General features: G+C 39.3%; 1 protein-coding gene across 1 annotated transcript in view; it reads left to right on the top strand.

The window, feature by feature from the left end:
* Positions 1 to 12,508, top strand: part of ptchd4 (patched domain containing 4) — a 37,668-nt gene extending 25,160 nt beyond the window's left edge. Inside the window, exon 3 of the mRNA XM_062437072.1 lies at positions 10,833 to 12,508. Within this exon, the coding sequence (XP_062293056.1) occupies positions 10,833 to 12,508 (1,676 nt within the window). The remainder of the gene's footprint in view (positions 1 to 10,832) is intronic.
* The last annotated feature ends 434 nt before the right edge of the window (positions 12,509 to 12,942 follow it).

The following is a 12,942-nucleotide window of genomic DNA, read 5'->3' as shown; positions in this document are numbered from 1 at the left end:
TATCAAGTTTCTGTCAGCTGAGACCAAGAAAAGTACTTCTGGGTGGGTCCTCCAGTCAAACAATCACAAAGCTACAAATACTGGATCTCAAATACAGTGTCTCCCTGGAGAGCTTTAAGATCTACGTTTTATTTTCTGTTTTGTTTTTGCTTTTGAAATATCATCAAACAGTTATACAAAGCAACAAATAACGTAACAGTTCAGATAACTCCAAAACGCAAAGACAATGATTCAAACAACATGCAGCTACCAGGTTTCAGCAATAACACAGTGTCAATGGCAACAATCGAAAACCTGGAAAAATCTTCATAATAACTGACGGACTAAACATCACATACATTCACTGAATGAAGAGTAAGAAATAAAATGCACCTTCCTTTCTAAGAAAGTTATTGAAATGCATTTTAATTCCAAAACTGTCTTGAAATATTGCATTTGACACTGAGAATAAAAGGAATGTCATTGCCATTTTTTGGTTTTCACAGAACTGATACTTGCCAATCACATAGCATGAACACAGACCAATAGAAAAAGAATAGGCCAGAAAATACGTAGTCATCTCACCATTTTAAAGCTGTGATTGTGAAACTAATATGTTTTTTGCTGTGGACCAATCTAGCTATTGCACATTTTGATGTGACCATGGGTTGGAACAGGTGATTGAGTAAAAGTTTGCAAAAGGTATATAGAGGCTTTGCAGTTGGGGTTTGTAGCTGTGGTTCATTCATTTTATTAGTAATTAAAAAAAATAAAAAAAACTTTATTGCAATGATTTCCCATCATATAAACACCAAACACACATTCTTCTCACATTTCATTGCACATTTTACACTAAAAAAATAATCTAAAATTTAAAAAAATCTAACATATACGTACATACTTTAACTAATGAAATAAGAAAAAAATGAAATAAAAGTAATAGAAAAGCAATGGGCAACAACGACAACACAAAAAAGGGGGATTGGATGGGGTATAAAAGGTGGGGGTGGGTGGGTCCTTCACTTAGTCACCTTCACCTGGTTAATAATCACATTGTTTTATCTAGCCTGTCTTTGGAATATAGCTTATTCCATTTATCCATGTTATCATTCATTGTAAGAGTTGATTTTTCCATATTCAAGGTTTTTTCTATTTTTAGTAACCATGTTTTTAGTTGTAGGGTATTTGGCTGTCTCCAAGTTTTTGTTACTTGCTTCATGGCCGTTATTCTTAAGATGTTAAAAAACTATATATCTACTGATTTTATCTTACCTTCCACATGAACTTAAATATTCATTTAAATCAAAAATATACCTAACTATTTTCTCCACTTCTTTCCAGTAAGGGGTCAGTACTGGGCATGTTCCCCACAACCTCTCCAACATTGATTCTCTGCTTCAGGGTACCATTTCTTTAGTTTATTGGGTGTAATAAAAAATCTAAAACCCACCTTCCACGCTAACTCCCTCCAGTATTTTGCCTGTGATGTTTTAAAATTTCTCCTTAGGGAGTCCTTCCAGTCTTCTGTTGATATGTTGATTCCTAATTCTTTTTCCCATTTTTCCTTTACTTTATTGTGTACTCTACTGTATTGAACTTTTGCAGTATTTGGTATATTTTTGAGAGGTTTCCTTTATCTGTCCTGGTTCATGTATTGAAACAAGTCATTATTTGATTTATATTCCTCTATGTATTTGCTAATGTAACTTCTTACCTGTAAATATTTGAAAAAATGCTTAAAGTCTAGTGCATGTTTCGTAGCAATGACTTCATATGAACTATTTTTTTTATTTGACAATAATTGAGAACGTTTTATCAAGCCTTTTTCAGCCCAGCTGAGCGGCCGGAGCGAAATTGGAGCGAGAGATAAAGCTCCACTCCATCTTTTAAAAAAAAATAGCCGCTCCTCGCTCAACACAAAATCCTTCCGCTCCGCTCAACTCATATGCTCTGCTTGGGACTGATATAGGTCATATTTGGGATAAAAATAGGAATTGGTGAAGAACCATCATTTTTATTGTTTCTACTCTTTTTTAAATTCCATCTGGTATTAATCCCCATCTATTCAAATCCTGCCTTATTTTACTTATCGGTTTATTAGTAAAATTGAAGTGTTTGAAGATAATCACCAGCTTAACCAATATTTATGGTCAGAGAATGACCTGAAAGAAACCGCCTGAGGTCATGAGTCAGTTAAGTGCCTTCTGAGATCAGAATAAAGTGTGTCACAATAGCCTGGTCAAATTGAAAGAATCAATGGCCCTTTTCACACATGGCATTAACATCTGACATGGGTTAACCGATCACAAGAGGACAGCTCTAAGTACAGCACATGTACCTGCTCAATATACAAATAAACACGTACATCATTTCTGTTTGAAAAGACCAAATTTGTTGTTGTGAGAACCAAGTGCTGATGTCCTTCACTACAACTGCCAAAACGTGTGTTATACTACCTACCAACTGTTATATAGAGGGAAAGGGCAGGTGAAAGGAGGCAGACTTGTTCATTTGCTGTCTGTATGTGTGTTTGTTCTAGAGTGTGTTAGAGTGTGGGTGTCTGAGTGTGGGTGAAGATGATGAGAACAGAAAATGAGAATCTGGTCTTCCCTGCAGACTCAGTCGTGGCTAAGATGGTAGTCATACTGCATGTGTGTGTGTGTGTGTGTGTGTGTGTGTGTGTTTGCAGTAGCGGTCGCTGATATGAGTGAATTGGGCAAGCGCCCAGGGCACCATTTTGTCATGACTCATGGGGGCGACACGAGCTCTTCAAAAAAAAAAAAATCCTTTGCACCGCGAAGCGTGTTTCTATTATTTGAACGTAAAGTCAATCTATCACTGTGTGCCGGGGAATTGGCAAATTGGCGCCTCTGTTGTGCACGCGCCCCTGCTTGCTGAGATGGTGCTGCGCGCACAGAAGCTGTGAGAGAAGGGGGGGGGGGGCAGTTCACCTCTGGGTCTCCCTACTGGAACAGACAGGGGCAATACTTAATAGAGCAATACTCTAATGGCGCTTTTCCACTACACAGTTCCAGCACGACTCGCCTCAGTTTTTTTTGCGTTTCCACTAGGGAAAGTACCTGGTACCTGGTCCTTTTTTAGTACCTGCTCTGGTGAGGTTCCAAGCGAGCCAAGCCGATACTAAATGTAACGTCAACAGACTGCCGGCCACCGATTGGTCAGAAGAGTTGTCGCTGGAAGAGTCATGAGCCGTCCCACACAAGAATCAAACCCGGCATTTTTAAATACCGGTAACAGCGTTACCATAGTTACAGCTATACGGCTCAATTTTCTTGCTTTGTGTGTGACAGAAAGCCTCATACAGCAGCAAGTACACCACTGCCTCAATGTCCTCCATTGTTTATGTGGAGGACATTCGAGGCGAGTCGTGCTGAAACTGTGTAGTGGAAAAGCGCCATAATGGAATTAGTGGGCTAAAGTCAGTCACCTCGACTTTCTTCCAAATAACGCACATTTCATTCATAGTATTATAAATACAGGCCTATAGTTCACGCATATTTTTATTTTTCTGTGTTGTGTGAAATGGCTAAAAATAAGTAATACAAAACAAATCTGTGCACCTCCAAGGTGAATTGATTTAGTCTTAGTATCAATCACGAAATAGGGGAGCAGATTTCATATGATGACATCATTGACGATTTTTGCATCAAGTAAGGCCAGAAGGGTCAGGCTTTAGTTGGCTGTTGTGCCATTTAAACAGTTTGTCCCTTAAACAGGATGTCTGATAACTTATTCAGTCATAGTTTGTGCAGAATTGTGTTTGTTGTCTTGTGGCAATGTTGAAGGTGGTGATTTTGCACTTTAAATAGTGTGTTTCCTTTTTCTAAGTACAATAGTGTAATAACTGGATTCTCTTAAGTGTGTTTTCCATTGTTCTGATAAAGGATTTGATTTCTATTATATTATTCTTTTTTTCCACACATCTTGTTACATTTTTTATATTTAACATATATGTTTAGATGTCCTTGTGGACATATAATAAATAATTTATAATAAATGTATCAAATACAATTCCTGGAGTCATTCAAGCTAGAACCGCCACTGTGTGTGTGTGTGTGTGTGTGTGTGTGTGTGTGTGTGTGTGTGTGTGTGTGTGTGTGCGTGTGTGTGTGTGTGTGTACCATTGTTAAAATAACATCACAATGACACTGGTTAAGTTTTATGACTGCAATAATCATGATATCTGTAATTCCTAACAGTCCTTGAGAAGTCCTTGTTAAAAATTGGCCATCCAGTTTTGCATTTTTCAGTGTTCAGACAGAATTGTCAGTTAGCTCTAAGGCTGATTAGCATTGAGCGGCAGTCATGCTTCCAGCCATGTGTTCCTCTCCTCCCCTCCCTCCTTCTTTTTCTCACTTTCTCATTGATTAAAGTCGAGTCAATTTATGGAACACATTTAAAAACAACAGACGTTGACCAAAGTGCTTAACAGTGAGATTAAAATTATGGGTTAACTTGATTGATGGTTACAATCAAACAAGAACACAGGATCAAAATAACAACAAAGTCATAAATAAGATAGAAAATCAGATCACGACACAAACAGCATTATAACAAATAAACAACAAATAAAACACAAACAAATAAAAGCTAGAGTGTGGTCAGGCATGACTTCATAAGATCATTTTAGAGGCTAAAGATAATGAGCACAAAGATGGGTCTTTAGATGGGTTTTAAAATGATCAGTGGAAGGGCAAATTCTATTCATTAGTGGCAAACTATTCCACAATTTAGACAGGACAACTAAAAAAGCTCAGTTACCTTTAGTTTTTAACTGAGTGTGTGGAATAGAGTGCAGTGATTGGTCAGCAGATCTAAGGAGTATGAACGTAGATTAGGGAATGAGCAGTTCAAAGATGTAGACTGGTGCCAGTCCAGGCAGTGCTTTAAAAACAAATAAAAGAATCTTAAAAGCAATTCTGTACTTCACAGACATCCCAACTCTCCCGGAAGTTCCGGGAGTCTCCCGCATATTGATAGCGGCTCCCTGATGCCCGCAAATGAGACACAATCTCCCGGAATCTGGAGGAAGCAATCAAGGTTGCGCGCTAGAGAGTAACTGTGCGTGTGTGTGTGTGTTTGTGCGACTATAAATACAGCGTGTGTGAGAGCACGGCGTCCTTATAGCTGTGTGATGCCGTTTATTAGACCGATCACTGCATCTGTTGCATTGTCCAATCAAAAGCAATCGACTATGTTGACAGGAAGTGACTTAAGCATTACAAGCAGTAACATAACATCCAAAAATGATCTGCTAATTTTCTAAATGTAGTTACTAGGGGTGTAACAAATAACCGACATTTAAAGGATGCGAGTGCACTGATACATGGACCCCTGGATTGATCAAAATGTACCATGAACAGGCCCGATTACAAAGTTATGAATTGGATTAATGTAGCTGCTATGCTGCTGAAAGCTCGGCCTGCTCAGTGTGTACAGCTCTCTCTCTCTCTTTCCCATAAAACTCTGACGAGAACTGTCACAGTAACGGTAAGATAGCGCTCGGCTTTTTGCTAAGAGCTGAGTGGGCATTACGATTTCATCCCAGAAAAAAAACGCAGATGGAGTCGTCCCTACATTCACCTGAATACAACCTTAGACCTTCTAGGTTTCATGAATTTTTTATTTTTGTTTTTTTTCCCCCAAAAAATTCTGTTAGAATGAAGTTCTCAGAATAAATGTGTGTGTAGAGTCATTTCATTGATTTACTTATAAACACAAATACATGATGGAACATGGTTACAGAAAACATGTGAAAAGGTTGATAACTATGCAGTACTGAATTGTGGAGATAGAGCGTTAAACTGTTTCTCACCCTCTCATTTTTCCTGATTTTCCGAGCCTGCAAATAAGGGCTACTCTGTGACGTAGTGGCGTACCCGCGTGACCTTGGTCCCTCCCCTACTATATAAGACCGAGAGTCCGCTCTCCTCAGTGGTTAACCTGCCTAGTGGCCAGTTATTGTTAATATCTAACACTACTACTACTACTACAGTCTACAGTTAGCCAGTTAGACAGTAAGCTGAGTTAGCAGCTGAGTTAGCAGCAAAAAGCTCTCAGACGTAGCGTCTATGTTTCAGGTAGTGGTGGTGACTTTGATTGACAGGTTACACTTGGTACGGGGCGGGGTTTCAGCGAACTCGGCGGGCACTCCCACAGCGTTTGGGAGCAGAGACAGAGGCTGATTTTTACACAACTTTGAAGCCTAATTTCATATATTTGGTGATTTTTTTAATCATTCAAATTTGGCAGGGTGGTTAACAACACACTTTTCTGTGGTATGTCAAACTCAGAACACATATTTATTCTTACTTTACAGGGACTTTAATGTCTTCATAGATTCAGGGAAATATTTGAGAATTCAAGACTCATTTTCACTAAACATGAGGAGTTACCATTCTTCCCATTATTGATTCTTGGTTCAAGCATGTCACCCACAGGACCGCCTGTCTTAGTTTGACATGGGTGTGAATGCATATGACTCCAGCGAGCATGTTACTGTGTTTGATTGTTGCTCAAACTCTTTCGCTTCTCTCTCATCCATTGTAATTGGGATTCTTCTCACATTTGAGCAATGAGGCTTTCAAAGACAAAGGTAAATTCACAGGGAGACAAGAGAGGAGTGAAATCTCCCAAGCGTTTGTCATTGATGAAATGAGTTCTTTTCTTACAAGAAAGCAGACCTGATCAAAACAGTACTGAAATCATAGTCAGATCAGGTATATCTGAAGGGTCTTACCAGTGTTTTTTAATGTTTTATCCTATTTAATGAAAATCATGTATACTCTTCCTTCTCATACCATGCTTTTATATTGATATTTCATTCTCCAGACAGCTTTGATTCTGAGATCATTTCAATACAGTACATAAACAAAACCTGCTTAATGTCATGTCTCTTGATGTCTATTTTCATTTTTCCATGGTGATGGAGTAAATGAAGTGAAGATGTTCAGTCAACAGTTATAACTGCAAGATACAGAATGGAAACTAACAACAGCTACTGGCACAGATTGTCTTCTATTATTGAGTTTTATTTTCATGGTCATAACTGTGGGCCTTTTAATCAAGAATGAACTGACTCTTACATGTTCCTTCTTCCCACAGGCAGTTCAAAACCAGTTTGTCTAATATGCTCCGAGACTGTGGCAATTGTGAAGCACCGATACAGGCAAAGCACAAATCATTGGAGCAAATATACCCACTCAAATTGGAACTGAAGGCCCACAAAATAAACAATCTAAGAGCTTAATATGATTGAGAAAAGAAAATGTATTTACTACTATACTACTTATTATAATTATTAAATCAACGTATCATAGAATATTAGTTTCTTTCATGTTGTTGGTGTATATAATCATATACACCTCACATTAACAGTTGTCTATGCATTGAAGCAGCAATACCAGAGGCCAAGCATTTGGCCTATCCCAAACAGGCACATTTTAAACAGTCAGTGCACTAGTTTCAATAAATGTTCAAATGATCCATGATTCCACCAAAATTGAAAGAGATGAAGTTCAAAAACTGATTTATTTATCAGATCTTTTTCCTTTTTCCTTATTTCCTCTCCCATTAATCATCTCACGATCCCTGAGATTAATCTGGTGACTATTTGGAGGGGCCCAACCCCTAAATTGAGAACCACTTGACTAAACTAAATAACTGAATAAAACAGTTGAAATTAGCTCTACTTCCAGCAGCTACAACAGTAACATGCTGCTCTAACACTGATGCTTCACTATTAATAATCTAATGATGTATAATATATGTACATATATAATAATATCAGTCAGAGGGACCAAACCACTACTTTTTAACTGCAATACATGAAGCTGATAATACTTAAATGACTAGTGTTCAGGATTTAGTGGCATCTAGTGGTGCAGTTTCAGATTGCAACAAAATAATAAGTAGCAGCCTAATCAGTATGAATGCCACATTTATTATTATTAATAATAATAATAATAATAATAATAATAATAATTATTATTATAATTTCATAGATACATTAGATGTAATGTAAGATAACGTTTTTATCATACAAGTGCTCGGTAAAAATTGTTGCTGGAATCCATCAGCAGTGTTAGTAATGATACTAACCAGGGACGCTTTACCAGTTGAGCTCATTATTATTATCCACCTCCACCTGCCAGCAATCAATCTCAGAGCGTTTCCAGTCATGTTTAGAAAATGACACGCTACTTAACATCCTATTTGGTAACTGTTGAAGGGGAAACGCATGCAGACGCCCCTGGTGTAATGTTGGAAAAACCAGGGGCGTGAATTGTCACTCTCTCTCCACATCCTCTAAACCAACTAACATTAACTAATTGACTTGCAACACAGCTTAATAAAACTAAAAGCAAGAACTAACTCATTACATAGGCATAATTCTTTATAGATTATTAACTTTTTCTATGTGTCAAACAGGGGGGAATTCATAATGCTGTCAAGGGGAGCAATCCCTCTCACTGGCCTGTCCTCCTGCCAGATTTAAAAGGAATCATTTATAGCTGATGCTGGCACAGAAATATACAGATGGACCGAATCCACTGTTCACTGTTACTGAAATATTTACATGGTGCGGTGGAGGAACATTAAATTGATTCTAGTGTTCAGAAATTCATAACACACTCCCTCGCAGCAGTTTTCACCCTCCACCAGAAATGCAGCTCCTGCATTTTACAAATAAAATGTGTGGGTGGGCGGGTGTTCCTGTGTGGAAGATTTTGCACTACGGAGCATATGCCTTTGAACGTTGTGTATTAATATCTATAATTTTGAGTGGTGAAAATCCCACAGATTTGACTCACATGAATGGACCCTCTGTTTACTGGTGCATGGTAGAGAGGAAAGTGTAAATGTATCTCAGATATGAATCAGAAATAATGTTTGTTTTAGAGTTGTTCCAATTCCGATACCAGTATCGGAAATGCATCGGTATCGGCGAGTACTGGAGTCCAGGCACCGATCCGATACCACGTGATTTATTAGAAATAGGAATCTATTTACTGGTTAGCTCCGTTAGCTCTGACACAGTTCTTCTTCCCTGCTATTAAAACAGTTGCGCTCTGTTCTGCCATCGCCAGCTTCTGTTTTAGAGGGGTGAAGAAGAATTGATCACCTGTTACAAGGAGCTAACGTTAGCGCATTATGTTGGCGGTTTGGCAGTGCTTCACAGTGGATGTTCCCACCAGTAAGACGGCGACATGCAACATATGCAAAGAAGCAATTTCGAGGGATATACTGTTCTATTTAAACGCCTTTTTATTTTACAATATTGTGGTTGCACTTTTTTTTTTTTTTTAATAGTTATTCCTGTATTTATTTATTTAAGTTGCTGTTGCACTACTGTTTTATACCATTCTATTTAAAAATAAATGACAAGTAACTTGTTTTTCTGGTGTGTTTTTTGATGTGTAGTGGTCAGGAAAAGATTACAATTCATTCTTATTATCGGAATCGGTATCGGGAGTGAAACAATGGTATCGGAACATCTCTAGTTTGTTTTATTAAATGTAATCTTTCATTTTGAATTTGTCATACATTATTAAAAAGCCTTGCCAGCACTGATAATAAAAAAAAATCCCAAAACATTAATACTTAAACCAGCAGTCTGTAGGGGCTGTTAATAGAGCCTTAGAATGAGAAGATGCCTTGATGATGACACGTTCATTTTGATTATTTGAACTTAATTTCTTTAGAATCATGTTTCTCCATCAGTTCAATATGGCAAATTATTCTAAATAGTAGGAATACATGGATTAGATATTGGTATCAGCAACAACACTGACTTTAGTGGATCCAATCTGATCCATTAAAAATTATTTCTACTGAATTGGAATCAGCTTCATTATAAATTCATACATACAAAGGATTTGGCTCCAGTTTCTAGTAGCTCTCAATGTACTAGAAGCTGGTTTTGAGGAACTCACGGTTTCAGGAACAGTGTTCAGGAAGACACATAGAACAACCATCTCTGTTTCAAGCCATTGTCAGTGTAAAAAAAAGAAGTGTTTATGCTATTGAGACATACAGATTTTATATTTAGAAAAGACAACTGGTATTAGAATGGTACTTGGTATTGACATGTTGAGTTGGGGTATCAAAAATGGTATCGGTAGATTCTTGCCTTCTAAATACTACAATACCCATGCGCCTTGATCAGATCATTAGATTAATTCAGAGCTGTAGCAAAACACATTTTTGTTTGCAGTTTAGTTAAAAAATGAAGCCATTATTGCCAAATTCATTGAGAATTGTTACAGAAAACAAATTGAATGTATTTAAAGCTACAGATTGTGTTTAGTGTACAGTTTAAATTGAATGTTCATCATTAGCAGCACAGACAAAACTATTTTAAGCTCAGTCATAGAACGCTTGTTACCACAATGATTCTTGGGAGCATAGTTAACAACTCTACAAAGTCTTGCAGACTTTTTTATTCAAGATCCAGACCCAGGTCATCTTTTGTATTATGCCCATAAACCCTTGGAAGTCCTTCAACTGCCTATGCAGAGGAATGCATTGGGTTTTTCCTTGGATGTCCACAACAACTTCACCTACTTCACAACTCTATGACACAACATACGTTAAACAGCAAAGATAACCAGAACATCTGTAGCAGGTTTTTTTCTTTGCTTTTAATGCTGAAAGAATGTTTCCTTCTTTTTAGGTTATGTTTTTTTTTATTGAGCAGTGCTTCTTGTCAAGAGGAAAAATATTAACATTAGTATAGAGATGATACATGTTTAAAGCAATTGTACATGGCACTAACATATCAGTGTAAACATAATCCTTACTGGGTTCTTTTTTTCTCTCTTTTATTCTAGGCCATGGAACCAAAGGGGTGTTCGAGCTGCTGGCAGGCTGGAGGAGAACAAGGGAAAACTTACCCTTTAAAGAGCGTGTGGCAGATGCTTTTGCTGATGTGATGGTGTGCTACACCATGACCAGCTCACTCTACATCATCACATTTGGTATGGGAGCTAGTCCTTTCACCAACATTGAGTCAGTGAAGATTTTCTGCCAGAGCATGTGTGTCGCAATCCTGGTCAACTACTTTTACGTTTTCTCGTTCTATGGCTCCTGTCTGGTGTTTGCTGGACAACTGGAGCAGAACCGCTACCACAGTGTTTTCTGTTGTAAAATCCCCTCGGTGGAATACTTGGACCGCCAGCCCACATGGTTTAAAACCATGATGAGTGATGGCCATGACTTGTCCACACACCACGACAGTGTCCCCTACCAGAATCACTTCATCCAGCACTTCCTGCGTGAGCACTACACAGAATGGATTACCAACACCTATGTCAAACCCTTTGTGGTCATTCTGTATCTTATCTATGCCTCTTTTTCATTCATGGGATGTTTACAAATCAGTGATGGATCAAACATTGTGAACCTGCTGGCTAGTAACTCTCCAAGTGTTTCGTATGCTATGACCCAGCAGAAATACTTCAGCAACTACAGTCCTGTGATTGGATTTTACATTTACGAGCCCATTGAGTACTGGAACTCCACAGTGCAGGAGCACCTAAAGACTCTGAGCCATGGCTTCAACAAGATCTCCTGGATGGACAACTTTTTCCACTACCTACGGGTGGTGAATGTGAGTGCATCAACCAAGACCGACTTCATCACCATCCTCAAGGGCTCCTTCCTGCGCAGCCCAGAGTACCAGCACTTCACTGAGGACATCATATTCTCCAAGAACCGTGAGACTGATGAATATGACATTATCGCCTCACGCATGTATTTGGTGGCACGGACCACAGAGAAGAAACGTGAGGAGGTGGTGGAGCTTCTTGAGAAACTTCGTCCATTGATGCTGATAAACAGCATCAAGTTCATTGCCTTCAATCCCACATTTGTGTTTATGGACCGCTACAGCTCCTCCGTCATCTCGCCCATCCTTACCTCAGGCTTCAGCGTACTCACCATCCTCATCCTCACTTTCTTCCTGGTCATCAACCCCTTGGGGAACTTCTGGCTCATCCTCACAGTTACGTCCGTGGAGCTGGGTGTCTTGGGTTTGATGACCCTCTGGAACGTTGGCATGGACAGCATCTCAATCCTGTGCCTTATTTATACCCTCAACTTCGCCATGGATCACTGTGTACCACACCTGTATACTTTTGTGCTGGCCAACGAGCACACTAGGACGCAGTGCATCAAGTTGGCACTGGAGGAGCACGGGGCAGCCATCCTGCAGAACACATCCTGCTTTGTGATTGGGATGATGCCCCTGGTGTTTGTGCCTTCCAATCTGACCTACACACTGTTTAAGTGCTCCCTCCTCACTGCGGGCTGCACCGTGCTGCACTGCTTCGTCATCCTCCCCGTCTTCCTAACCTTTTTCCCGCCGTCCAAAAAGAGACACAAGAAAAAGAAACGGGCCAAGCGGAAAGAGCGGGAAAGGGAACGGGAAAGGGAGAGGGAAAGAGAAAGGGAGGAGATAGAGTGCATCGAAGTCAGGGAGAATCCTGATCATGTGACAAATGTCTGAGTAGTTTGTAATTTTAGCAGTGAGTATCAATGGGTGTCCGTCAAGTATTGGTGGATGAGAGGTGTTCTCCAGTGGTGAGGCACCTCTCAGGGCGCAGGGGGGTGTCTGAGATGTCCCCTGTGGAGTGGGCACTTGTCACTCCCAACCAATAACAGCTAAGCAGGCCAGAGTAGAGCGCAGCCCCACTGGACAGTCATTAAGTCCTTCAGTCTGGACAGTGTATCTCATTTGCACAAACTGCAACATGATCATGGTTCTAAAACTCTTTCCTAACTATTTGGCACATGAAAACAAGTTAGGGACCAGAACTGTAAGTAAATTCCACACATACAGTATATTAGTACATTTTAATATTAGCAATTCTATGGTCATCTTTTCAGCACTTGTCTCAAAAGGTGTGAGTGAGGAGCATAGCAGTCTGTTAAGCCAAGGAC

Source organism: Scomber scombrus, chromosome 17 (assembly GCF_963691925.1).
Source record: "Scomber scombrus chromosome 17, fScoSco1.1, whole genome shotgun sequence".
Lineage (NCBI taxonomy): Eukaryota > Metazoa > Chordata > Actinopteri > Scombriformes > Scombridae > Scomber > Scomber scombrus.
This window is presented reverse-complemented; position numbering and strand designations above follow the sequence as displayed.